The 20,825-nt window shown below is 43.8% G+C and overlaps 2 protein-coding genes across 12 annotated transcripts in view; one reads left to right on the forward strand and one right to left on the reverse strand.

Moving 5' to 3' along the window:
* The window catches only part of Dysb (dystrobrevin binding protein dysbindin), a 40,187-nt gene that overhangs the window by 7,221 nt on the left and 12,141 nt on the right, over nt 1–20,825 (forward strand). Inside the window, exons 7-8 of the mRNA XM_070529859.1 lie at nt 2,463–2,603; nt 9,807–9,920. Coding sequence (XP_070385960.1) covers nt 2,463–2,603; nt 9,807–9,920 — 255 coding nt within the window. The remainder of the gene's footprint in view (nt 1–2,462; nt 2,604–9,806; nt 9,921–20,825) is intronic.
* The window catches only part of LOC139052741 (transmembrane protein 231), a 40,276-nt gene that overhangs the window by 3,163 nt on the left and 16,288 nt on the right, over nt 1–20,825 (reverse strand). For 2 of the 11 annotated variants that reach the window (XM_070529807.1, XM_070529805.1), the window contains exon 9: nt 1,867–2,022. The exons of 4 other annotated variants lie outside the window; for them this stretch is intronic. In XM_070529807.1, coding sequence (XP_070385908.1) covers nt 1,952–2,022 — 71 coding nt within the window. In that variant the 3' untranslated portion in view covers nt 1,867–1,951. Of the gene's footprint in view, nt 1–482; nt 635–1,866; nt 2,023–8,461; nt 9,209–20,825 lie in introns of those variants that run through there. 5 more of the 11 variants (XM_070529812.1, XM_070529848.1, XM_070529804.1 and 2 more) reach the window with 5 other exon arrangements.

The following is a 20,825-nucleotide window of genomic DNA, read 5'->3' on the forward strand; positions in this document are numbered from 1 at the left end:
AAGAGAGCAAGCTGGAGCATTGGGGGCGCCATCGGGTTCAACTAGCTGTCGTTATTTGGAGTGCGATAGTTGTCAGGTGCCTCACAGTGGACTTTGTTTCCTTTCTTTTCATCTTTTCCACCCTTTTCCCCACCAAAGGGTTATCAACCAGACATTCGTTCTGGTTAACCACCCTCTGTTTCCTCTCCTATTCTTTCCGAGACCATCGCTAGTTTTGAGTTATCCATCCCAAAAATTTGCTGCAAAATACATAGGCATTGGCATTTGAGTTAGTTTTGATCCTTACTGCACAAGAACTCACCACCACCAGCTTTGTTAGCCCATTAGCTACCAAATATCATGCATGCTACATGGCCCTCCATTTCATTATTTTTGTCCCACCACATTCTTTTGGGGAACTATTAACTGGAACACCAATGTATACCATCTTGTGGTATATATTGTAGACAGGACTCTTGAAACTTGTGCTAATGTCAGGATTTCTGTTAAATGAATATGACTGTTACTACATGCTTTCAGCTTTGCAAAGGAAAAGCAATAAGCAGACCTTCAAAACCTAAAGTGGGCCGCAATGTGCCATTAGAGCTGCACTCAATCATGGGAGAAAGCACGACCAGTGTACTGCACCAGAGCACTGCAAGAAAGATCACCATAAATCGATGCTGATTAAGCAAGTAATTGCTAATGTCAAAAGCACTCTTTAGAATACTTTTTTGAGCTCCACGTTAGGTGATCAATTAGCTTATTCTACTTTCCAGCAACTTACTGTAGTGGCTGTAGCATTCTGCTACTGAGTGTGAAGTTGTGGATTTGGTTTCCAGCTGTGGCAACCACATTCTGATGGAGGCAGAACGCAAAACCATTCATGCAACAGGTGCACATCGAAGAACCCCGGGTGATCAAAATTAATCCTTAGCCTTAGACCATGGCTTTCCTTCCCTTTATTACCTTGACCCCTTTAGTCAGTCAGTCTTGCATATAGACATGGTCATGCATGTTGCATGTGAGCTCCTTTGCTGCATCTAGCTTTCATAACACTGCATGGTACACTCTCCACCAATATGAAAGGGAACACTTCATCTTTCTTTGTTGAAAGTGCGATTGTTGCGAACATGCAGGTCAGAACCTCACTTGCTACTATTTGTTGTTGCTCTCCTGTTGAAGAACCCCACTTATGGAAGTCTTCCTCATTACAGGCGCACACAAGGAAAATTACCATATATTAGAACATACTTCTGGTGTTCCCTTTCATATTGCCAGAGAGTCTGCATTCAGGCACTCGCTGTGAAAACTAACAGCAAAGCAGCTCAAATAAAGGCATAATGTTGTACGCCACACGAGAACTGACCAACATAAACATAACAAAGCGAAATGCCACTGCTTGGAGTATTATTCTTGCTAGCGGGGCTCTGTGGTTTACATCACACAGGAGAATTGAAAAGAGAAGAATTCAAAGGTGGTTGTTGGTTTTTTTTCTTTTTTTTTTTCCTGTACACTCGTACAAAGACAAAGTATCTTTGCTACGTTATTGGAAGAGGATATACCTACAGTGATGCCCCTTCATTCATGAGACATTTTGCAGCTTTGTTAACCCTTTGGCTACCAAATATTACGCATGCTACGTGGCTCTCCGTTCCATTATTTTGCCCCCGTATGCACACTGCAAAGTTCTGCTGTTGCGTTCGTTGTACAATGGGCTGCAGTAATAAACTCTAAAAAAATGTGAACAAATAAGTTTTATTCACAATATGAAGTAGCACTTTTCAGTTCAGAACTTTAACTGCCACTCACAGATCTCTTTTTGTGTGAAAAAGCTTGAAACACTGAGGCATGGAGAAAGCAGCACTGCACTTTTCATATTCTCACCTGCTAAATTTGTTTTAATCTTTTGTCCCAGCACATTTTGCACTGTTGTGACACAGTTTGTTTGCCGGGATTCGGTGGGATGCAATCACTGTGCTGCTACAGGCACATAGGATGTGCCTGTAGATGTTGAATGCATGCTGTGCCTGTAGGATGTGCCTGTAGATGTTGGAATGCATGCACAAAGTTTCTACAAATATAAACGAAATATTTTTTAGATCATACCACCACTGAAGCGGACATAATGCTATATGTTGCAGAATCAACAAATACCATTTTAAACCAATCCTGTAAATTGCTCGCTTTGACAATGTGGTCCGGGTTCTTTCGAGTCTGGGATTTGCCAGCTTTGGCAGCCTATGGGTGAAACAGTGTTGTAGGGCACATTGAAAACATTAGAGATCCACTGTTGGCAGTCTGTGAAACTTGTATTTAGAGAAAGAAATTATGCAAAATGTGTGACACTGACAAATATTTATTTCAAGTGTATTGAAGAAAGCATGAACACCCGCAATACCACTTGTTCACCCTTATTACAAAACATTGCACTTGCTAAAAAAAGCAGGATGAAAGATAAAGCTCTTTGGTCTTTTGTGTAGACAAACTGGAAGAAGACCACCAAACGCTGCTTCGACAGCTGGAAGAACAGGAGCAGGAAGTGCTGCGAGAACGGCAAGAGACCTTTGGGGAAGTCTTTCGCAGGGATCTTGAAGCATACAAAGAACAAGGGACACTTCACCGTACGTACACATTTGCTTGTTTCATATATTCATGATGGAGGCACCTTGGTATATTTGTACCGAGCTTCACCTGCTCTAGGTACCTTAGAAATATGCAAGAACAGTGACTTTTTTGGTGGGGGTGGTGGTGTATCATACTGGTACAATAGTGAACGAGAAGAAAGGCGGTTAACTAAGAGGTCCGATGTTTTTATTAATCATATCATAAGAAGCCAACAAACAATGACACCAAGGACAACACAGGGGAAATTACTTGTACTTACTAATTGAAATAAATAAATTATAAATTAATGGAACACCTCGGCTTCGTGCTCCCTCACGGCGAGATCAGCATGTTGACGACGAGCTCTTTCTCCAGCAAGTTCCTGGCAGCATTCATGAAACGCCACCTGTTCTTCAGCCGAACGCGAGACGCACGGCCCGCTCCCACTGCCGTTCCTTCAACGCAGCCTACTCTTCGGCAGAACGAACCAAACGTGTCCTCCCCATCTGACTGCCGGGCCTGAACTAGCGAGAAACGGTGGGCGCGAGGCGAGCGAACGTGCGATCACATCCCCTTTCCCTCCTCCGGAAGGAGGGGACACCTGTGATTGGCTTGTATGATGAACCGACAGTGGCTGAATCGGTTAGCGTGGTGGTCTCACAACCCAGAAGTCGGTGGTTCGAATTCGCAGCCCAACAAACAATTTTTATTTTCGCGCAGCTTGAGTTTTCTCATACAGCAACACCAATGCAGACATGAGTGAGGCAATACAAGCTTCGCTTGAAAATATTGCTTATTTACTGTTGTGAACTGCCCACTTCACAAACAAACCATTGTTTGGATTGTAGCGTTCCTCAGCTAATGCTATGCAAACTACTGCAGAATACCAGCAGTATGATAGGTCTCAAAACACGGTACTCCAAACTGGGCTTTCTCAAGCCACTTGCACCAGATCCTGATTTCCTTGCAAATGTTTCCATTGCTGTCTCATTTCAGGTAGCTGACAACGCAATGGTGCATTCATGTTGGGATCATTAGCTGCCATCTAGTGTAAAAAAAAATCTTAATAATAGCGCAGACAATAAAACAGCTACTTCCATCTATGCATCTATGTTGTGAAAGGAAAAGACCCATTGATGGCCTCTTTTCATCACAAGCCACTCAAAAAGTGGCAAAAATGCCCATGATAAGACGAATACGTCATAAGATAAATAGTGGCAGTCACTTGTGATGAGCTGAAATGGTCCAGAGCTCTTAAATCTTTACTTATCACTGAAAAATATTGCCCCTTTTTGAATGTTTTAGGAAGTATTTTTATTGAATACATCCTAAGGGACTAGGGGATTTAATAATACGTTATAAATCAGTATGAAGCTAAAGAAATGTACTCTCCAAAGATATAAAATTTCAGAAATGCATGTTAGGTTTAATATAATTTGTGAAAAACATACTTTACTGAAGAGTACCGGAAATGTTCACAATATAGTGCTGATAACACAAAATTAACGAAAGAATAAAGTATTCTGAAATATACAAACTCTTTTCACTTGAATTTCCTGCAGCACATAAAGGTTTCAATGCTCTAGCTCATAAGCAGTGTGTGCTACAAATTTTTCTTCTGCCTAATGGAAACTGCCTCTTACTGGTAGTTCCCAAATATGTTTGCCAAAAGACATAATGTCACACTCTAGCTGGGAGCAGCAAACCTCCACCGCATGCACTAGAGACACTTAAGTAAGACTTATATTTTACATTGTGCCAACATCTTTGTGTCATCTCACTTGGCACAAAATTTAGTTATTCATCAAAAGGCAGAAAGCAAAACTCTGCAAAAGAGCTGATGACTGTCCAGGCTGGTTTTGCAGGTCTCCATCATCTGAATTAAAATCTGATGACCCGATATCATCTTTTGACTCGCTGCTACTTGTAGCAACCAAATAATCGTTTGATGATGCAAGAGAATCACGAGGCCGACACTGTTCATGCAGCCGCCATGGTGTCTTAGTGGCATGAGGTTATGGGATCGAATCCCAGCCATGGCAGCCGCTTTTTGATGGGAGCAAAATTCAAAAACACTGTGCATTGTATGCACAGTGTACCATGCACCCAATACACGCTCTTAAAACCTTAAAAGCCTCAGGTGGTGAAAACTACAGCATGCCTCATAACCAGATCATGGTTTTCTCATGCAAAACCCCATAACTTAGCTTTAACATTTTTTTCACATTGCTCTGGTAGCTCACATTTTTCACATTGCAGCAATCCATGATCACAAGGTGCTCACCTTAGCACAGAACCGACAACCAATTTTTATAGTATCCTTATCTTTTTCTTTTTTAGTGCAACGAAAAACTTACCAGTGATAGTGTCCAATCCAACAGTGGTAATGCACAATGCTGTGGAACATATTTTAGTAAAAATTTTCTATCTGCAATCGCGATCGTGAAATTGTATGCTGAAAACATTCATAGGTGAGCGCAATAGCGATTGTATGCCAGCATTGGTGGAAAGCAGACAACAAATGCGGCCCTAGCTGTAAGAAAGTAATACTCTATCAAGTCTACGTTTATGCGGTGCAGGTTTTGTGAAGTGGTGAATTATTTCTAAAGTAATAGCTTCGTGCTTTTGTGGTTTTCTGTCCAACTACTTTGGCCAGATACAAGTCCAGGCATTCTTTCTAGCCATGCCAAGCCAAGTTTTCGAAAGCAAAATGACACATTTACGCGAGTAGTGCTATTAATTTAGTGCCGGCAGCCATTTACGGCCCAGTTAGTTGATGTCATTTTGTATCTTACAGGGAGACCACAGAACTCGGGGTACTTGCTCACGAACTCGCGCGCATACAAATGCACTCATGTGCACCACCATGCTATGAGGGATGCCACAGCTTGCCACGACTCTGCCATGCCACTTCGTTGCCGTGTAGGCAGAGCCGCTTGTTAGCTGTTACGTCTCAACATGGCAAAGGCAATTCCTTAGGTGTTTCCCATGAGGCAACCCCCCTTCCATGAGCACTCAACTGACAAAGCCCTGATGTTGACCATTGACAGGTCAGCAAAGAAGCTTGCCTCAAGGTGACATTGACCACCAGATTCTGATGTGGTAACAACCGTGAAGGGTCACGGAAAGTTGACCGTCACTGAGAGCCCACTAATTGATGAAAGGGGCCAACATCGAGGACCATCATAGGAACTGCGTCGACGGCGGTTTCCCAGATTACCATGCAGTTGCGGCGTATGCAGGGGCGATGGTGCCACATAGGAGATAGAGCCGGCGGTACGGTGCGACGTTATGGGGGGTGATTTTGCAACAGATTCAACTATTGTTATTGACCGAGATAGTCATGAGATTCCCTAGTCTAGTCTCCTAGGGTAGATGACTGTTTTAAAAAAAACTCAGTGCCCTTCCACTCCGTGAAGAAGGATGACCAGCGAAGCTGTGTATGTGGGCCCCTTAATGGCAAACTGCACCTCCGCCGCAGGTCAGCCCGGCATTGCACTGTCTTCGGGATTGACCCACTTATGGGGAGTGCTCAACGCCTGCTTCATCTCTGCCACGGGTCGGCCCGGCATTGCACTATGTCCGGGATTGGCCCATGTATGGGGAGTTTCTTGCTTACCACGCCAACAATTACACAAAAATTTCCTTGGAGGGTAGAGGTATACAGCTTCACTGTAAAAGTGGAGACCTTTGGTGCAGTGAGGGTGTCCTTATGTGTTCTGATGTGAGCTCAGAGATGTAATGAGCCGAGACATTCAAAGTTCTCCTACATAGAGTGGGCTTCGATATCTGGAGCCAGCGTATATATGTAAAATAAACCCTCTTTCTTTAGCTCCTACTCCCAGGCGTACTCATCCCTGTGGCTGGAGGATTCCTGGCCTAAACGCTACGTCAAGCCGCAACATAGCATGAACTCTTAAAGCGAAGCTTACTTTGCGAACCTCCTGGACTTTTCTGACTATGGCTGTGTGCTACTGTCTTGCAAAAAGCTTATGCGCAGGACAGCACTGCCATGTTTACTAACCTTGCAGGTGTACTGGCTACTGGCCTCATTTTCTACGGAATCGCTTCGTGATAAAACATATGCTACCTAAATATCCTCATTGCAACAGATATACATCATTAAAAGCGCAATTCCTCTAATTATGCTAACCTTTCTATGCCTACTTTCCTAGGGTTTGTGGTTTGGTGCATTTGCTTGGTCGGTCTTTTGTTGAGTAAAGTGCAGTTTACTGTTGCACTATCTCCAGGATCGGCCCGCCCTAGTCGGCGCGCAGCGCCTGTGTACAGTGTCATAGCAAAGGAGGCCAATCCCGGAGACAGTTTAATGCGTGGTCACATGGTGGGGGTCCAGCAAGACGTGGAGTCTTGCTGTCTCTTCACCGGCAGGCAGGTAATCGCTATGATGCAAAGCCCTGTCCAGAATATAATCAATTGTGTGGCATTTATTTAACTGCTTCACAAAAGTTTTGCTTCTCAAGTTCCAACAGGTGGGTTAGATTTCCATAATTATATCTTTTAGCTCATAATATGCATAGAATAAAGTGCTAACGCCTGTGTAATATAAAGACTACGATTCTAAACAGTAATTATGGTGCACTTAATAACAGCCAACTTCTCTACAGTAATCCGAGTGCATCCATATCTAGTACCAAGGTTTCACCACCAGTTAGCACAACATATCGTATACCACGACTTCTTGTGCCAATTAGAATTATAATTCCATCCTAAATCATTAACAGCATGCTCGATTCTAACACTATTATAAATCATGGCCTGTTCATTTCCACCAACATCTGGACACATCCTGGGGTCCCATTAAGAATCACTGCCATGTGGAAAAGAAATAAACTACTCAGAAAATGAAAGTTTAATCCTTAGACTGCGTTCTAGCGGCAACTTCCTATGGGTGCCAGAAGCCTTGAAATTGAGCGTGGCGCTCCGTGACCTGTGTTTAATGGTCGTGGTAAGAAAACAGCTTAACACAGTGGCACGTCTTTGTTGTACGCATCTGGGCAACCTTCCTGTCATAGTTTGTAGCAAAAGTTACGACAATATTGGCAACACCTGAATTAGCGAGAATTGGCTTACTCTTTTCCTACTATGGACAAAATGGTCCCTTTTAGTGGCATGAGCATTGAGTGACACTTTTGTTTCCTGCGCAGCACTTCCGGTTCACCTCCTGAGACTGGGGAGGAAATTCAAGATATATCATAAAAAAATTGAAAATATAGTACAGTACAAAATTCATGGGTTTCATTATAGATATGCTATGACAGCATAAGTTTAGTTACAAGTTGAGTTACTGAAGTGTCTGGAATAATTCGAATTAGAAATCACTGATTACCTTACACCAAAGCACAGAATCATAGGCTTAGAGACTCGCCACATGAGCACAACTTTCGCAAAATTCCTGGAAACCCAGAATTAGAAAGCAGAAGTAATGATGTCATAATGACATCACACACAAAAAGGTGGCATAATACTTAATCGGCTAATTATTGGAAAACAATTGCCCCCAATTTCGGTTTGTGTGTTACGTTTGCCTCAATTTAACCTAAAGAACACCAATGCCAAGGTGCAAGTGGCGCGAAGAGACACCCAAGTCAATGATTAGGGTCGCCTTCCATTCTTTTGGAGGCTTTAGTAATGTGTACTTATTGAATATATGATCATGGTTGTGGTGCGCTATATGTCAAAAGAAAGCTAAAGATATGTACTGTCCTAAAATATAACTTTGAAAGACATGTCAGGGCATAAAATGTAAACTACTTTGTGGAATACAAACTTTATTTAAATGTGCAGGAAACACTTCCAATTTTACGCCGATGACATCTAAATAAAGAAAAAAAAATTATGAAATATACAAAATGTTTTCACCTGAACTGCCTAAGCTCATGAAACTTTCACAATGTTCTAGTGATGTGTCTTACAAGAAAAATGTTTTCTGCCTAGTGGAAACTGCAGTGTCATTGTGTTAGATGCCACAAATATTGGGCAAAATCTCGCACTCTGCTGAGGCAGGGGCCACAGATCCCCACACTATACTATAGAGAGACTGTAAATCAGAGCCATAACATTGTCAACAATTCTATTACATCTCAGTCAGCACAAGAAATCAGTAAGTAATCAACAGGCAGGAAAGGAAACTCACTACCAAACAACTGATAATTTGAGCTGCTTCTGTGGGTTTGCATCTAAAATATTCTCCCATGACCTGACGTCATCCTCAGACTCACTGCTGCAGTATAGCATCCGAACAACTGATTGTCCGAGAACACTGTATAATTGCGAGACCGTCTGTTTTGTGAGGGCTTAGTGCTGAGCTGCAAGAGTGCCTGTCGTCTTCAAGAACAGTGGGTGCACAAACCTCTGTGCTTGCTAAATGTCGCCTCCACATGGCAGACAAAAATTAATATATAAACGGCACAGAAAATGAAAGTCTATTCCTTAGCCTATGCTGTAGATGGTGCAGCAAGTCAGTCAAGAGAGAGGAAGTCTTGAAATTTGTCACAGCTCTTGTAGGTCACCTTGTGACCCATGTCCGATGGTCGTGGTAAAAAAAGAGTTGGACTCTTTGGAGCAATTTTCAGATCGACAGAGGAAAAATACCCGCTTTCCTCTGAAAATGATAAATGTTTGTCATATACATGGTGACAAAAAGCAATTGTACTGCAGTTGAAACTCGATATAACGATCATGAATATAATGAATATCAGACATAACGAAGCAGTCTTAAATGTTTCTTGCTGATATAAGCTTGTAGCAAATACATGTCTATAACGAATATTGGATGTGACGGAAGTATTTTTGGGTCAGGAGTGCTAAAGAGTCATGCCTACTTATTCTCACTCTTCATAAAGCTTCAATGCAATGTCAAAAATGCACCAGACTTCACATAGCACAAGTGTTTCTGTAATCTGAATGAAACACTTGGATTTGCAGCTCATAATTGCCTTATCTCCCTCTCTCTCTCTCGCCCTCTCTCATGTGCACACAGACACACACTGCACCTACATATAATAGCCTTGCCTGGAAGAAAGAATTGGCTTTTTTAATATTAATGGCACTGTTGACCATCATAGCATGCAGCAAGCAAAGCATGGCACCATGTTATAATTAGAACAAGCTGGTGCAGATAATTCATCTTTGCCGCATTTTCCCCAATGGTACATACATGACGTTCGCTAAAGGGGCAGGTGCATCAACTTCTCATGCAGGAATCGAAGCTGTGCATGATGCACAAGTTGACTTGGAAGATATTGACCTGGAAGGGAACGATGAAGAGCGCGAAGCGCTGGACGAGTTCTTGGCTGACGTAATCTCTACCACAGGTTCGTACCCCAGCACCCTTTCTTACCATCAATATCAATCATCAATCAGTCTTAATTTCGGGCATAAATACAATGTTGTAGGTACGTCCACGAGGCGTGGCAAACGGAAACACGTATGTTCCCTGACAAGGCCTTCACCTCGGGAGTACACGTCAGACAGCATTTGCACTAAATCTAATACAGTGTGCAATCATATAATACCAAATAAGTAGAACAAAACAGAGATATTATAATACATAGGGAACACAAGCAAATGTACACTTGACACAGATTATAATGAAATGAACAACACACAAAGAGTAACAAGTCATACAAGGTAGTGCAATACGATTGTGTCACTATGTAAATATGAATATAAAGGGACGAATGCACTACATATATGCACTACATACAACGATGAATTTTATTACCTGTTACACACAGGTCAAGCACCAAATAAAATCAGATAGGATCGGGTATTTTTAACAGTAGTAGTTTTATTTTCCTTTTGTAATGCCAAATAGTTTTACTGTTGAGAGTGTGATCAATTATAGAAGGATGTCTGTTACAAAGGGATATTATTTAATTATGTATTGTTTGGGTACCATAGTTGGTGTGGGGTCTGTCCAACTAAAATATTCGTACGTAAATTATATACTACATCCCGCTTTAAATATCTTTTGAAGAAAAGTGTGTAGTTATTCTTGATTTGACAATAAACGAAAATTCCTAGAGGTTGTAGAATCATATTAGGTTGTTTCCTTTATTAGTAGAAATGACTCATAAAGTGAGATTCGCTTTTGGTAATATGTGTTTCAGAACATGTTGTATAGGTCCCTAAAGTGCCATTCTGACATGTTCCAGGGTTCCAACTCATGTACAAAGAACACAAATAGAATATATTGTTGCAGAAAGAAAGCAGGTCCATGAGTGTAAAATAATGTATAATTACAACTGGTGTATATGGCGTTCAGGCAATGGCCAGTCTTCGTCTTCCTCTAGTTCATGTCACCTTCTTCTTTCCCTTCACCGTAACATCACTCTCCTAGTGGGGTTAGCTCCGTCCCGGTGCAAGTTATAGAGCCTCACATAATGGGGGGACCTAGGGCTTGAGCCTGGCGACTTGAACAACATCGCTGGTGATAATGGGAGGCACTGAAGGCTGACCGACCTGGGCGATCTCGTATGTCACGTCGGACAGTTGACGTAAGATCTGGTAAGCCGACGCAACGTGAAGGTGTCCAGAGAAGGACAAGGGAACCAGGTGAAAAATGGTGCTCTCGGTGCCGAAGGTCATAGCGTCGCTTTTGAGAAGCTTGCGAGACTTTGAGGTGAAAACGGGCGACCTCTCGGGCCTGTGCAGCTAAGGCAATACCATCACGAGCGTAACCAATGCTGGGTGATGGTACTGCGGAAGGTAGCAATGTGTTGAAGGGCAAGGTGAGGTCACGGCTGTACAAAAGGTAAAATGGCGAAAATCCGGCAGTATCGTGATAGGACGAGTTGGATGCGAAAGTGATGTATGGTAAAGCGACGTCCCAGCCACGGTGATCGTCGGAAACGTTCAAGGCCAGCATTTCAGTTAGTGTGCGGTTGAGTCGCTCGGTGAGGCCATTCATTTGAGGGTGGTACACGGTAGCAAGCTGGTGTTCTGTAGAACAGGAGTGGAGCAGACCATCGGCAGCCTTCGATAGAAAGTAGTGGCCGCAGTCCGTGAGTAAATGGCGAGGGGCGCCGTGGTGCAGAATGATGTCGTATAGTAAGAAGTCGGCGACATCGGTAGCGCAGCTGGTTAGCATCGCTCGTGAGATGGCAAATCTCGTGGCATAATCTGTTGCTACAGCAATCCATTTGTTTACTTTAATGGAAATTGGAAAGGGGCCAAGGAGGTCGAGCCCCACACGGAAGAAGGGCTCTGTAGGAATATCAGTTGGTTGAAGCAAACCAGCAGGAGGCATAGCAGGCGTCTTCCGGCTCTGACACAGGTTGCAAGAAGCGACATAACAGCACACAGAGCAATAAATGCCGGGCCAGAAGAAGCAGCGCCGCAGGTGGTCGTAAGTACGAGTGATGCCCAGATGTCCAGCGGTAGGAGCGTCGTGGAGTTGCTGGAGCACAGCAAGACGAAGGTGCTTGGGAACGTCTAGGAGGAGTTCCGGGCCATCAGGACGAACACTACGATGGTCTAAAGTTCCATCGCACAAGGTGAACATCTGGAGGGACGGGTCATTGGGCAAGGAGCTTAGGCATTCCATAAGTGTTCGAAAAACAGGATCTTGGCATTGCTCATCGCCACTATGGAGGAAGCCGGAGAGGGATAGAATACTGATGTCCGAGTCTGCATTGGTATCGTCCAGTTGATCGACAGGATTGCAGGACAGGCAGTCAGCATCTTTATGCAGGCGCCCTGACTTATACATAATAGAAAATGTATATTCTTGTAGACACAATGCCCAACGTGCAAATTGTCCAGTTGGGTCCTTCAAAGAGGTCCCAGCAGAGGGCGCGATGATCAGTTACGACGCAGAAACTCCGATCGAAAAGGTACGGTCGAAATTTCGAGACCGCCCATACGAGTACGAGACATTCCCTCTCGGTAATGGAGTAATTTCGCTCGGGTGTGGAAAGAAGACGGCTGGCGTAAGCAATGACACAGTCTTAGCCCTGTTGACGCTGAGCGAGGACAGCGCCAATGTCATGACCACTCGCGTCAGTTTGTACTTCAGTGGACGCAGAAGGGTCAAAGTGTGACAGAATCGGGGAAGTTGTAAGCCACTCAATCAGGGTAGAGAAGGTTCTCTCCTGCAGTGGATCCCAAGAGAAAGACATCTTTCTTAAGAAGGTCAGTGAGAGGGTGAGTGATGTCGGCAAAGTTTTTCGCAAATCACCGGAAATAAGAGCGTAAGCCCAGAAAACTATGGACATCATTTGTTGAACAAGGTACAGGAAAATTTCGCACGGCGTGAACTTTCTGTGGATCAGCTTGGATTCCGGCGGTGTTTACGAGATAGCCGAGCATGTTAATTTCACGGCGACCGAAATGGCACTTCGAGGAGTTTAGCTGAAGGCCATCCCTGCGAAACACAGAGAGTATGGTTGTGAGGTGCCGCAGGTGGCTCTCAAAGTTGGGCAAAAACACAATCACATCATCAACGTAACAGAGGCATGGAGACCACTTCAAGCCACGCAAGAGAGAGTCCATCATGTGCTCGAATGTAGCTGGCACATTGCATAATCCAAAGGGCATGACTTTAAATTGGTACAGATTGTCCAGTGTGACGAAGGCGGTTTTCTTGCGGTCCATCTCATAGACGCTAATCTGCCAATAGCCGGAGCAGAGGTCAATTGATGAAAAGTATTGGGATCCATGAAGGCAGTCAAGAGCATCGTCAGTGCTGGACAGGGGATAAACATCCTTCTTTGTTATCCTGTTGAGGTGACGGGAGTCAACGCAGAAGCGCCACGAGTTGTCTTTTTTCTTTACTAAGACAACCAGTGATGCCCACGGGCTACTGGAAGGTTCAATGACGTCCTTGTCCATCATCCTGTCTACCTCTTTCTGTATGATGGCCCTTTCTGTTGCGGAGACACGATATGGCTGCCTATGGATGGTGCTGGCGTCACCAGTGTTGATGTGATGCATAACAACAGATGTCTGGCCCACTGGACGGTCGTCCAAATCAGAGATATGCCGATAAGACGACAGGAGGTGACGAAGAGCTATTGTTTGCTCGGAAGGAAGGTCAGGGGCAATCATCTTACAAACATAATCTGCAGGTATCGAGTACGAAGGAGTGGGTGACAAAGGTCCGTTGGTATTGAGGAAGGATTGAGAGGTCAAAGAAGAATTCTTTCAAAGGAGTGATATGTGCTATGGCGATACCTTGTGGCAGCACATGCAACGAAAATCAAAAGTTGAGGATGGGCATGCAAGCACAGTTTTCGCGGATCCGGATTAAGGTGCTCAGTAGGGCAATATTGCGCGATAAAACGACGTCAGTAAGCAGCGACACAGCGTACTCGCCATCACATACGGGAGGACAGGGCGTCAGGAGGACATTTGTAGCCGCCTGTGGAGACAGCCTTGCAAACTCAGCAGAACATGAGCAGTGTGAAGCACAAGTTGGTTGCGTTGGCAGGAAGCAGCAGATCCAACTGTACAACACCTGCGGAGCAGTCAATTTGGGCAGAGTGCTTCGAAAGGAAGTCGAGGCCGAGAATTGGGTCGTGCGGACAGTGCTCAAGGACGATAAATAAAACAACGATATAATGGCCCCCAATGGTCACACGTGCTGTGCACATTCCAAGAACAGGTAAAGTAATCCCATCGGCGACTCGCACAGTGCACGGTACGGTGGGCGTCACAACCTTTTTGAGCCTTCGGCGGAGAGCAGTGCTCGTAACTGAAAGCTGCGCTCCTGTGTCAACGAGAGATGTAACAGGAACACCATCAACTTCAATGTCCAGTAGGTTTCCACGTGTAGGCAGGGTCAATAGAGTATTTGTGGGCCAGGTCGGAGTTGCAGCTTCACCTCCGGGAGCTGCACCGCGTAGTTTTCCGAAGTGAAGCGACCGGTTGCAGACGAGGACAAAGAGCGGTGAACGAGAGGTGAACAGGACCTACGACCTTGCAGAGACAGGGAGCGGCTGGATCCAGGTGGAGCACTGTCGGCGTTGATGTTCCTAGTGGGCGTATAGGGCGAGAAAGTACGATTGTCTGGCACTTGGCGGTTTTGACTCGGAGATGACCACTAAGGAGGCGACTACCAGTGGTTGCGGCAATGACGGGCAATGTTTCCAATACCGGAACAATTAAAACAGATGGGTCTATCATCCGCTGTGTGCCAGTCAGCTAAGTTGCGACGGAGTGGTGGAAAGCTTTGCATCTGGGAGCAAGCAGCCAGAGAAATCTGGTAGGTGTTTGTATGGCGGACTGAGCAGAGAGATGGAATGCCCTAATTTGCTATTTCCTCCTGAACGACCGTTTGTATAGGGGAGATAGCAGGCACGCTTTCCCGACAGTCGGAACGAACAAGAGCCGGCGCTGTGGCCTCAAGCTCACGGCAAACGATGCGCATTGTATCTTCTGGTCCTGTCGGCCGAACGAACCGCGGCAGGTCTTCGCAAGATGTCGCGGCAGTATTGGGCAATCTGTCGAAAGTTTGAGCGACACGGTGGCCCTTCACTTGTTCAAAGCGCCAGCACTCCTTTATAATTGCATCCACAGTGGCACAATCCTTACACATCAGGAGATTGAAGGCATCGTCTGCAATACCTTTTAGTATGCGACCAGTCTTGTGTGCCTCGGTCATGTTGTTATCAGCCTTGCGACAGAAGGCCAACACATCCTGTATGTACACGACATAGGATTCTGTGGACGTCTGAGTGCGGCACGCAAGTTCTTTTTTTGCTGCCAGCTGACAACCGACAGGTCTGCCCAACAGGTCTCGCATTTTTTTATTTGCGGACATCCCAGCTCGTTAGGTCAGCTTCCTGTGTATCGTACCATTGCTTCGCAGTTCCTCTCAGATAAAATATAAGGTTTGTTAGCATCATTGTTGGATCTCACCTGTTGTTGTTGCACACTCGCTCGTACATCGTAAGCCAGTCCTCGACATTGGCGTTGTCAGTGCCACAAGATGTTCCCGGGTCCCGCGGATGAGTGAGGATGACAGTTGGCACGGGCTGCTGAGGCGTTGTCGCTTGTGTCGGTTGATTTGCCATTGTGGCAGCAGGTAGATGACGTCCGCTGCGAAGTTCCATGATTGTACCCCGCACCTTCCACCAAAATGTTGCAGGGAGAAAGCAGGCCCATGAATGTAAAATAAGGTATATTTACAACTGGCGTATATGGCATTCAGGCAACGGCCAGTCTTCGTCTTCCTCTACTTCATGTCTCCTTCCTCTTTCCTTTCACCGTAACAATATGTATGATGGCCCAACAATGCCATGTGCACTTAGTGAACTGCTGCGCACCACAAGCTAGTAAACACTGTGCGATCGGCAGATACCCAAATATATTTACTGACTGTGCGAAAACTCAGTGCTGCAGTCATGTTTCATTGCATTTCTACGCAAAGCATTCTTATGTCAATATTTGTCCATGCAATTCTTTAAAAAGAGTGCATAAATACACAAGTCACAGCACCAATCCTCCATAGTAGTGCCCTGATGAGCAGCTATGTATTAAACTCGGCTTAGGCTTCTTTGAGTTCCTCTTTAATGTGCAGTCCATACTCTAGATGGTGCTGTGAATCCACAGGCCACGACGTGAATTCAAAACCATATGACAACTCAGGCTATAGTGCAGAGAAACACACGTGATAGCGTGCATTTGTATGCGCTAAAATTTCCAATGCTGGCTTCTTGTATTGACTCAGACGGCATTTGTAAGAGGGATGACCGATGCACTCAGTGCACAGCACCATCTAGTGCTTACTGCAACCCAAGTATGAAAATGCCACTGTTCATTTACACACGTCTCCATGTCCACTTCTTTGACAATGCTCAGCTAGCCAAGCCTATGCAACATAGCTGATCTAAGCAGAAGGCATCACGTGACTCCAGTGGTACCTGCTATAATGTATGAGGGGAAGTCGAAAAGTAAAGACTTTTAAGAAAAGGAAAGCTACATTTATTCTAATGATAGAAAACTGAAATGCACATTATTTTTCTACATAACCTCCCTGCACTTCAACGCACTTCGGCCAACGTTTCGCAAGTTTCTTGATTCTGTCAGAAAAAAAATCGTTTTGGTTGCATCTGTAACCAATTTTGCACCTCATCAATGACTTCTGCATCGGTTGCAAATCTTTTTCCCCTGAGTGCTTCCTGCAATGGTCCAAACATACTAAAATTGCTTGGAGCCAGGTCTGAACTGTATGGCGGGTGTTCCAGCAATTCGAATCCCAACTCCTTTATTGTTTCGGCTGTCCGTTTGGCAGAATGCGGCTAAGCATTATCCTGCTGCAGAATGACACCTCTTTGCAGTTTTCCACGACATTTGGATCTGATCGCAGGTTTCAGTTGAGTTCGCAACTCATCACAATAGTTCTCACTGTTCACAGTTTCACCTCTTGGGGTGAAATGAACGGCTACCACACCTTCCATGCCCCAGAATAGTGTTAGCATAATCTTACCATTTGATAAATGACGTCTAAATTTCTTAACTTCTAGTGATGATGAGTGTTTCCAAACCATGCTTGCTGCAGCCTTACTTTCTGGTTCGTGATGATGTACCCAAGTTTTATCTACAGTAACAATTTGCTGTAAAAATTCATCTCCCTTGCAACGGTAATGGGCCAAATGCTTATGAGAGGTGTCCAATCTTTGTGCCTTATGCTGCGCTGACAGTTTTTTCGGGACCCATCTTACACACACTTTCCGAAAATTTAGCCTGTTGAGTAAGATGGAATATGCTGAACCACGACTGATATGTAAAGTATTGGTGATTTCGTCCACCGTGATTCGTCCGTTTTCCATCACCATACCCTCAACGACTTTCATATTGTCCTCAGTCATTGACATTGATGGCTTGCCCAATCTTTCCTCATCACATAAAGAAGTTCTTCCCTGTTTGAAATGCTCTATCCAGTCGCAGATCTTGCTTCGCGATAAACTGTCACCATACTGTGCTTGCATTCAACGAATAATTTCCGCAGGTCTAACACCCTCCGCAAACAAAAAGCGAATCACTGCCCTCATTTCCTTCTTGGTGCAGATCGACAATGGAGCTGCCATGTTTAAAGGTCTGCTACATTCTAACGACTAATGCCTGAATAAGAGTGACACATTCCATAGGAGTGCTGCAGACGACACTAATTCAGCGCTGGATACTAGCAGTGTTACCAAACCCTAGTGCAAGAAATTGCAAAAGTCCCTGCAATTCCCCTCATATACATACCACTAGTACCCAGCTCATGATTGATTGGCAGTTAATTGACATAATCGGGAATTTGAAATGTACAAATATCTGTTCTTGTTTTGCCAGCGTACTTTCCTTAAAAAATATTTATTTTTATTATTCTAAAACTCATAATATGTGGTATAGAAACCCCAAATTCAAAATATTTCAAGCAATTAGACAAGGCATGTAATGATCATTAATGTTCCTCATTTATGATGTTTTCTTGTTTAAATGAACACATCTAATATTGGCAAGAAATGTGTGTGTGCAGTACTATTGTGCATGCTCAAGTTCTTAAAAGGGTTGCACAAGTGAGTGTACTCCTTAAAGGCGATGAAAATGGAAAATGTCATCTACTCAAATGTAGCATGGTAGCTTGAAGCTACAAAGGAAACGCTCATGGGTTTCTCATAAAAAATGCCTCGCAGTTCGGGAAAAATTTGTCCTGGTCTGTGATTTTTTTTTTTTTTTGACAACTGCGAGGCACTATTTCTGAGAGAGCCTTAATAGTATCCTTTGTAGCGTCATGCTACATTTGGGTGAATGACAATTTTTTTACTTCATGATACTTCTTCCACCTTGCAGGATTCCGCAGAACTGATTTGTCCTAGTCAATGTCCCTGTGCTTCAAGTTGTCGATTAATTCGCCTTCATACTGTGATCTGCTAGCCTCCTGGTTAGCTCATATGGTAGAGCAACCACTCCGGAAAGGCATTGGCCACGGGTTCGTATCCCGGACCAGGACGAATTTTTCAACTGTTAGGCGTTCCTTGTGAGAAACCCACAAGGGTTTCCTTTGTAGCTTCAAGCTACATTCGGGTGGACGATAATTTTTCCCTTTCATAATACTTCCTCCTCTTTGTGGGATTCAGCAGAACTGATTTGACACACTCGGTGTACTGCTGTATGAAATGTAATGCGGCAAATCCATCATTGGACAAGCCTGCCATCTGTACCATTGTGAGTAATGAAATAACATCCGATACGTAGCAGTTTAGGAGGCAATGCGTCGCAGACTCTGGCATTTAACTGATGATCCACGTGATCAATGCACCTGCATTTTTAATTCTATGAAGCCAACAACACACTGTGAAGCCAAGGAGAGCATAGGGGAATGTTTTTTTTTTTATTATTATTAAAGTGAAATAATATAGGTCGTCAATTCCTATGGCGTTAGCACTATTTGTGCTCCACTTCTTCTATACAGAGCATTCTTTTAGTGACACACTGCAATCCAACAATACTGGTAGATCTTAATGGACCTAATGACAGCTATGATTGGGGAGTGCATAGTTTTTGTTATTACTATTCCTCCCCATGAGAAACTCCCTTAATTCTTGTGAATGGGCGGAGGGGGAGGGGGGGGGGGGGGGGGCAAAGATGAGGAGAAGACAGGACTGTGCAGTAAGAGCCAAGTTGCAAAGATGCACCTGCACCAAATTACTCACCCCCCAACCTCCCTTCCTCAAAAAAAAAAAAATGGAGTAAATTCAGTTGAAGAACTTACAATGCAGCTGCCCTTAGCATTATGCTCAAGGTAGCCTTGAGTGCAAGTACAGTGGAAAAGCATTGATGGGAATTGCCAGCATCATGGCTCCTGCTTGACAACTGCATATGCACTCTGAGCCTGGCGAGACTGATCGATTCAAGGACCATCAGTTATTTTTCCCAAGGGATCACACGATTAACTGGGGCTTGGAGGTCCTGGCCAGTCAGTTGGCCTAATTTCTGATCCACATCAATAAACTTAATGGTTTTAATTCTTGCAACTGGTAAGAATATGTTATAATCTGACTATGCAGATTTGGAACAGGCATATTGATAACACTGTTTCATTCAAAATAAATATTTTACCAATGTTTGTAGAAACAATTTTTAAAATGTCTAAAAAAACAGATATTAAATTCGTACAGAAATTTTACATGCAATGTTGTAGTTTCTTAAAGCAAAACCCCCTCTACTGGTTTCCAGCAGTTCGTTGGTGTTGAACTGTTGTTGAAGTGAACTGAATTTGCGACGTCGCATGTCTTACCTGCATGTGTAAATGATAGCCGACAGGCCTTCATCAGTGAGCCAAGATCAGACTCTGGGATAGCTCGGTTCCAACTTTTCAATCATAATCAAAAACATCAGCAAGTCTTAAAAAAGAACGGAAAAACTACCTATTTGGTAAAAACCGGAAATTATCGATTTTGGGTCACCCTTAGCCTTATTCATTCAGATGGGGTTTATGCAATACAAGCTCCAGGAAGCACCAGGCTCTCCCTTTCCAGTTGTTAGAGAGTACAGTACTAAGATGCATAAATTTACTGCAGTTATAGAAGACTGCAAAACTAAAGATTCTTGTCTGCAAGGAAAGTCGCTGTAAAAATGCCGTTTGAAAAACCGCATGTCATTTCGTCTCATTTTCCAAATAGTACATCAAGGAGCACATCTTTGTACAAATTGTTTTGCACAGGTGATTTTAATGAGACCATTCCGTTCCAATTTTTTTGTACTGAATGTGCCTGTGTTCATGGAAATTCATTGATGTTGTTAAGAGTTCTGTAGCAAGCCAGAATGGGGGAACATTGCGAAAAGACCCGTGTGCTTAAATTTAGGTGCACATTAAAAGAACCCCAGGTGGTTCAAATTATTCCAGAGTCCCCCACTATGGTGTGCCTTATAATTGTATCATGGTTTTGGCACATAAAACCCCATAATTCCATTTTTTTTTTAAGTAGAAGCACTGATGGCACCACGAAAATTCACCAAAATCAGGCTGCTTGCAAACATACAAACATCAAAACACCACGTGTTGCTCTTTAACATGTGCATTAATTTGCCAATTTCTTATAATTACTCGCCTTTCATATAAAGTTACTGCTTTTTTACTGGTACAGAATGTGCATTCTCTAGATTTTTTTTATTATTATTTTCATTGTTTGTCTAACCAAAAGCTTAGTTGACAGCTCACCATTGGTCCATTTACCTTTGCTATACTGCCTTGTCTAACGGCAGTTTATGCATGCAATATCAAC

Source organism: Dermacentor albipictus, chromosome 1 (genome assembly GCF_038994185.2).
Source record: "Dermacentor albipictus isolate Rhodes 1998 colony chromosome 1, USDA_Dalb.pri_finalv2, whole genome shotgun sequence".
Lineage (NCBI taxonomy): Eukaryota > Metazoa > Arthropoda > Arachnida > Ixodida > Ixodidae > Dermacentor > Dermacentor albipictus.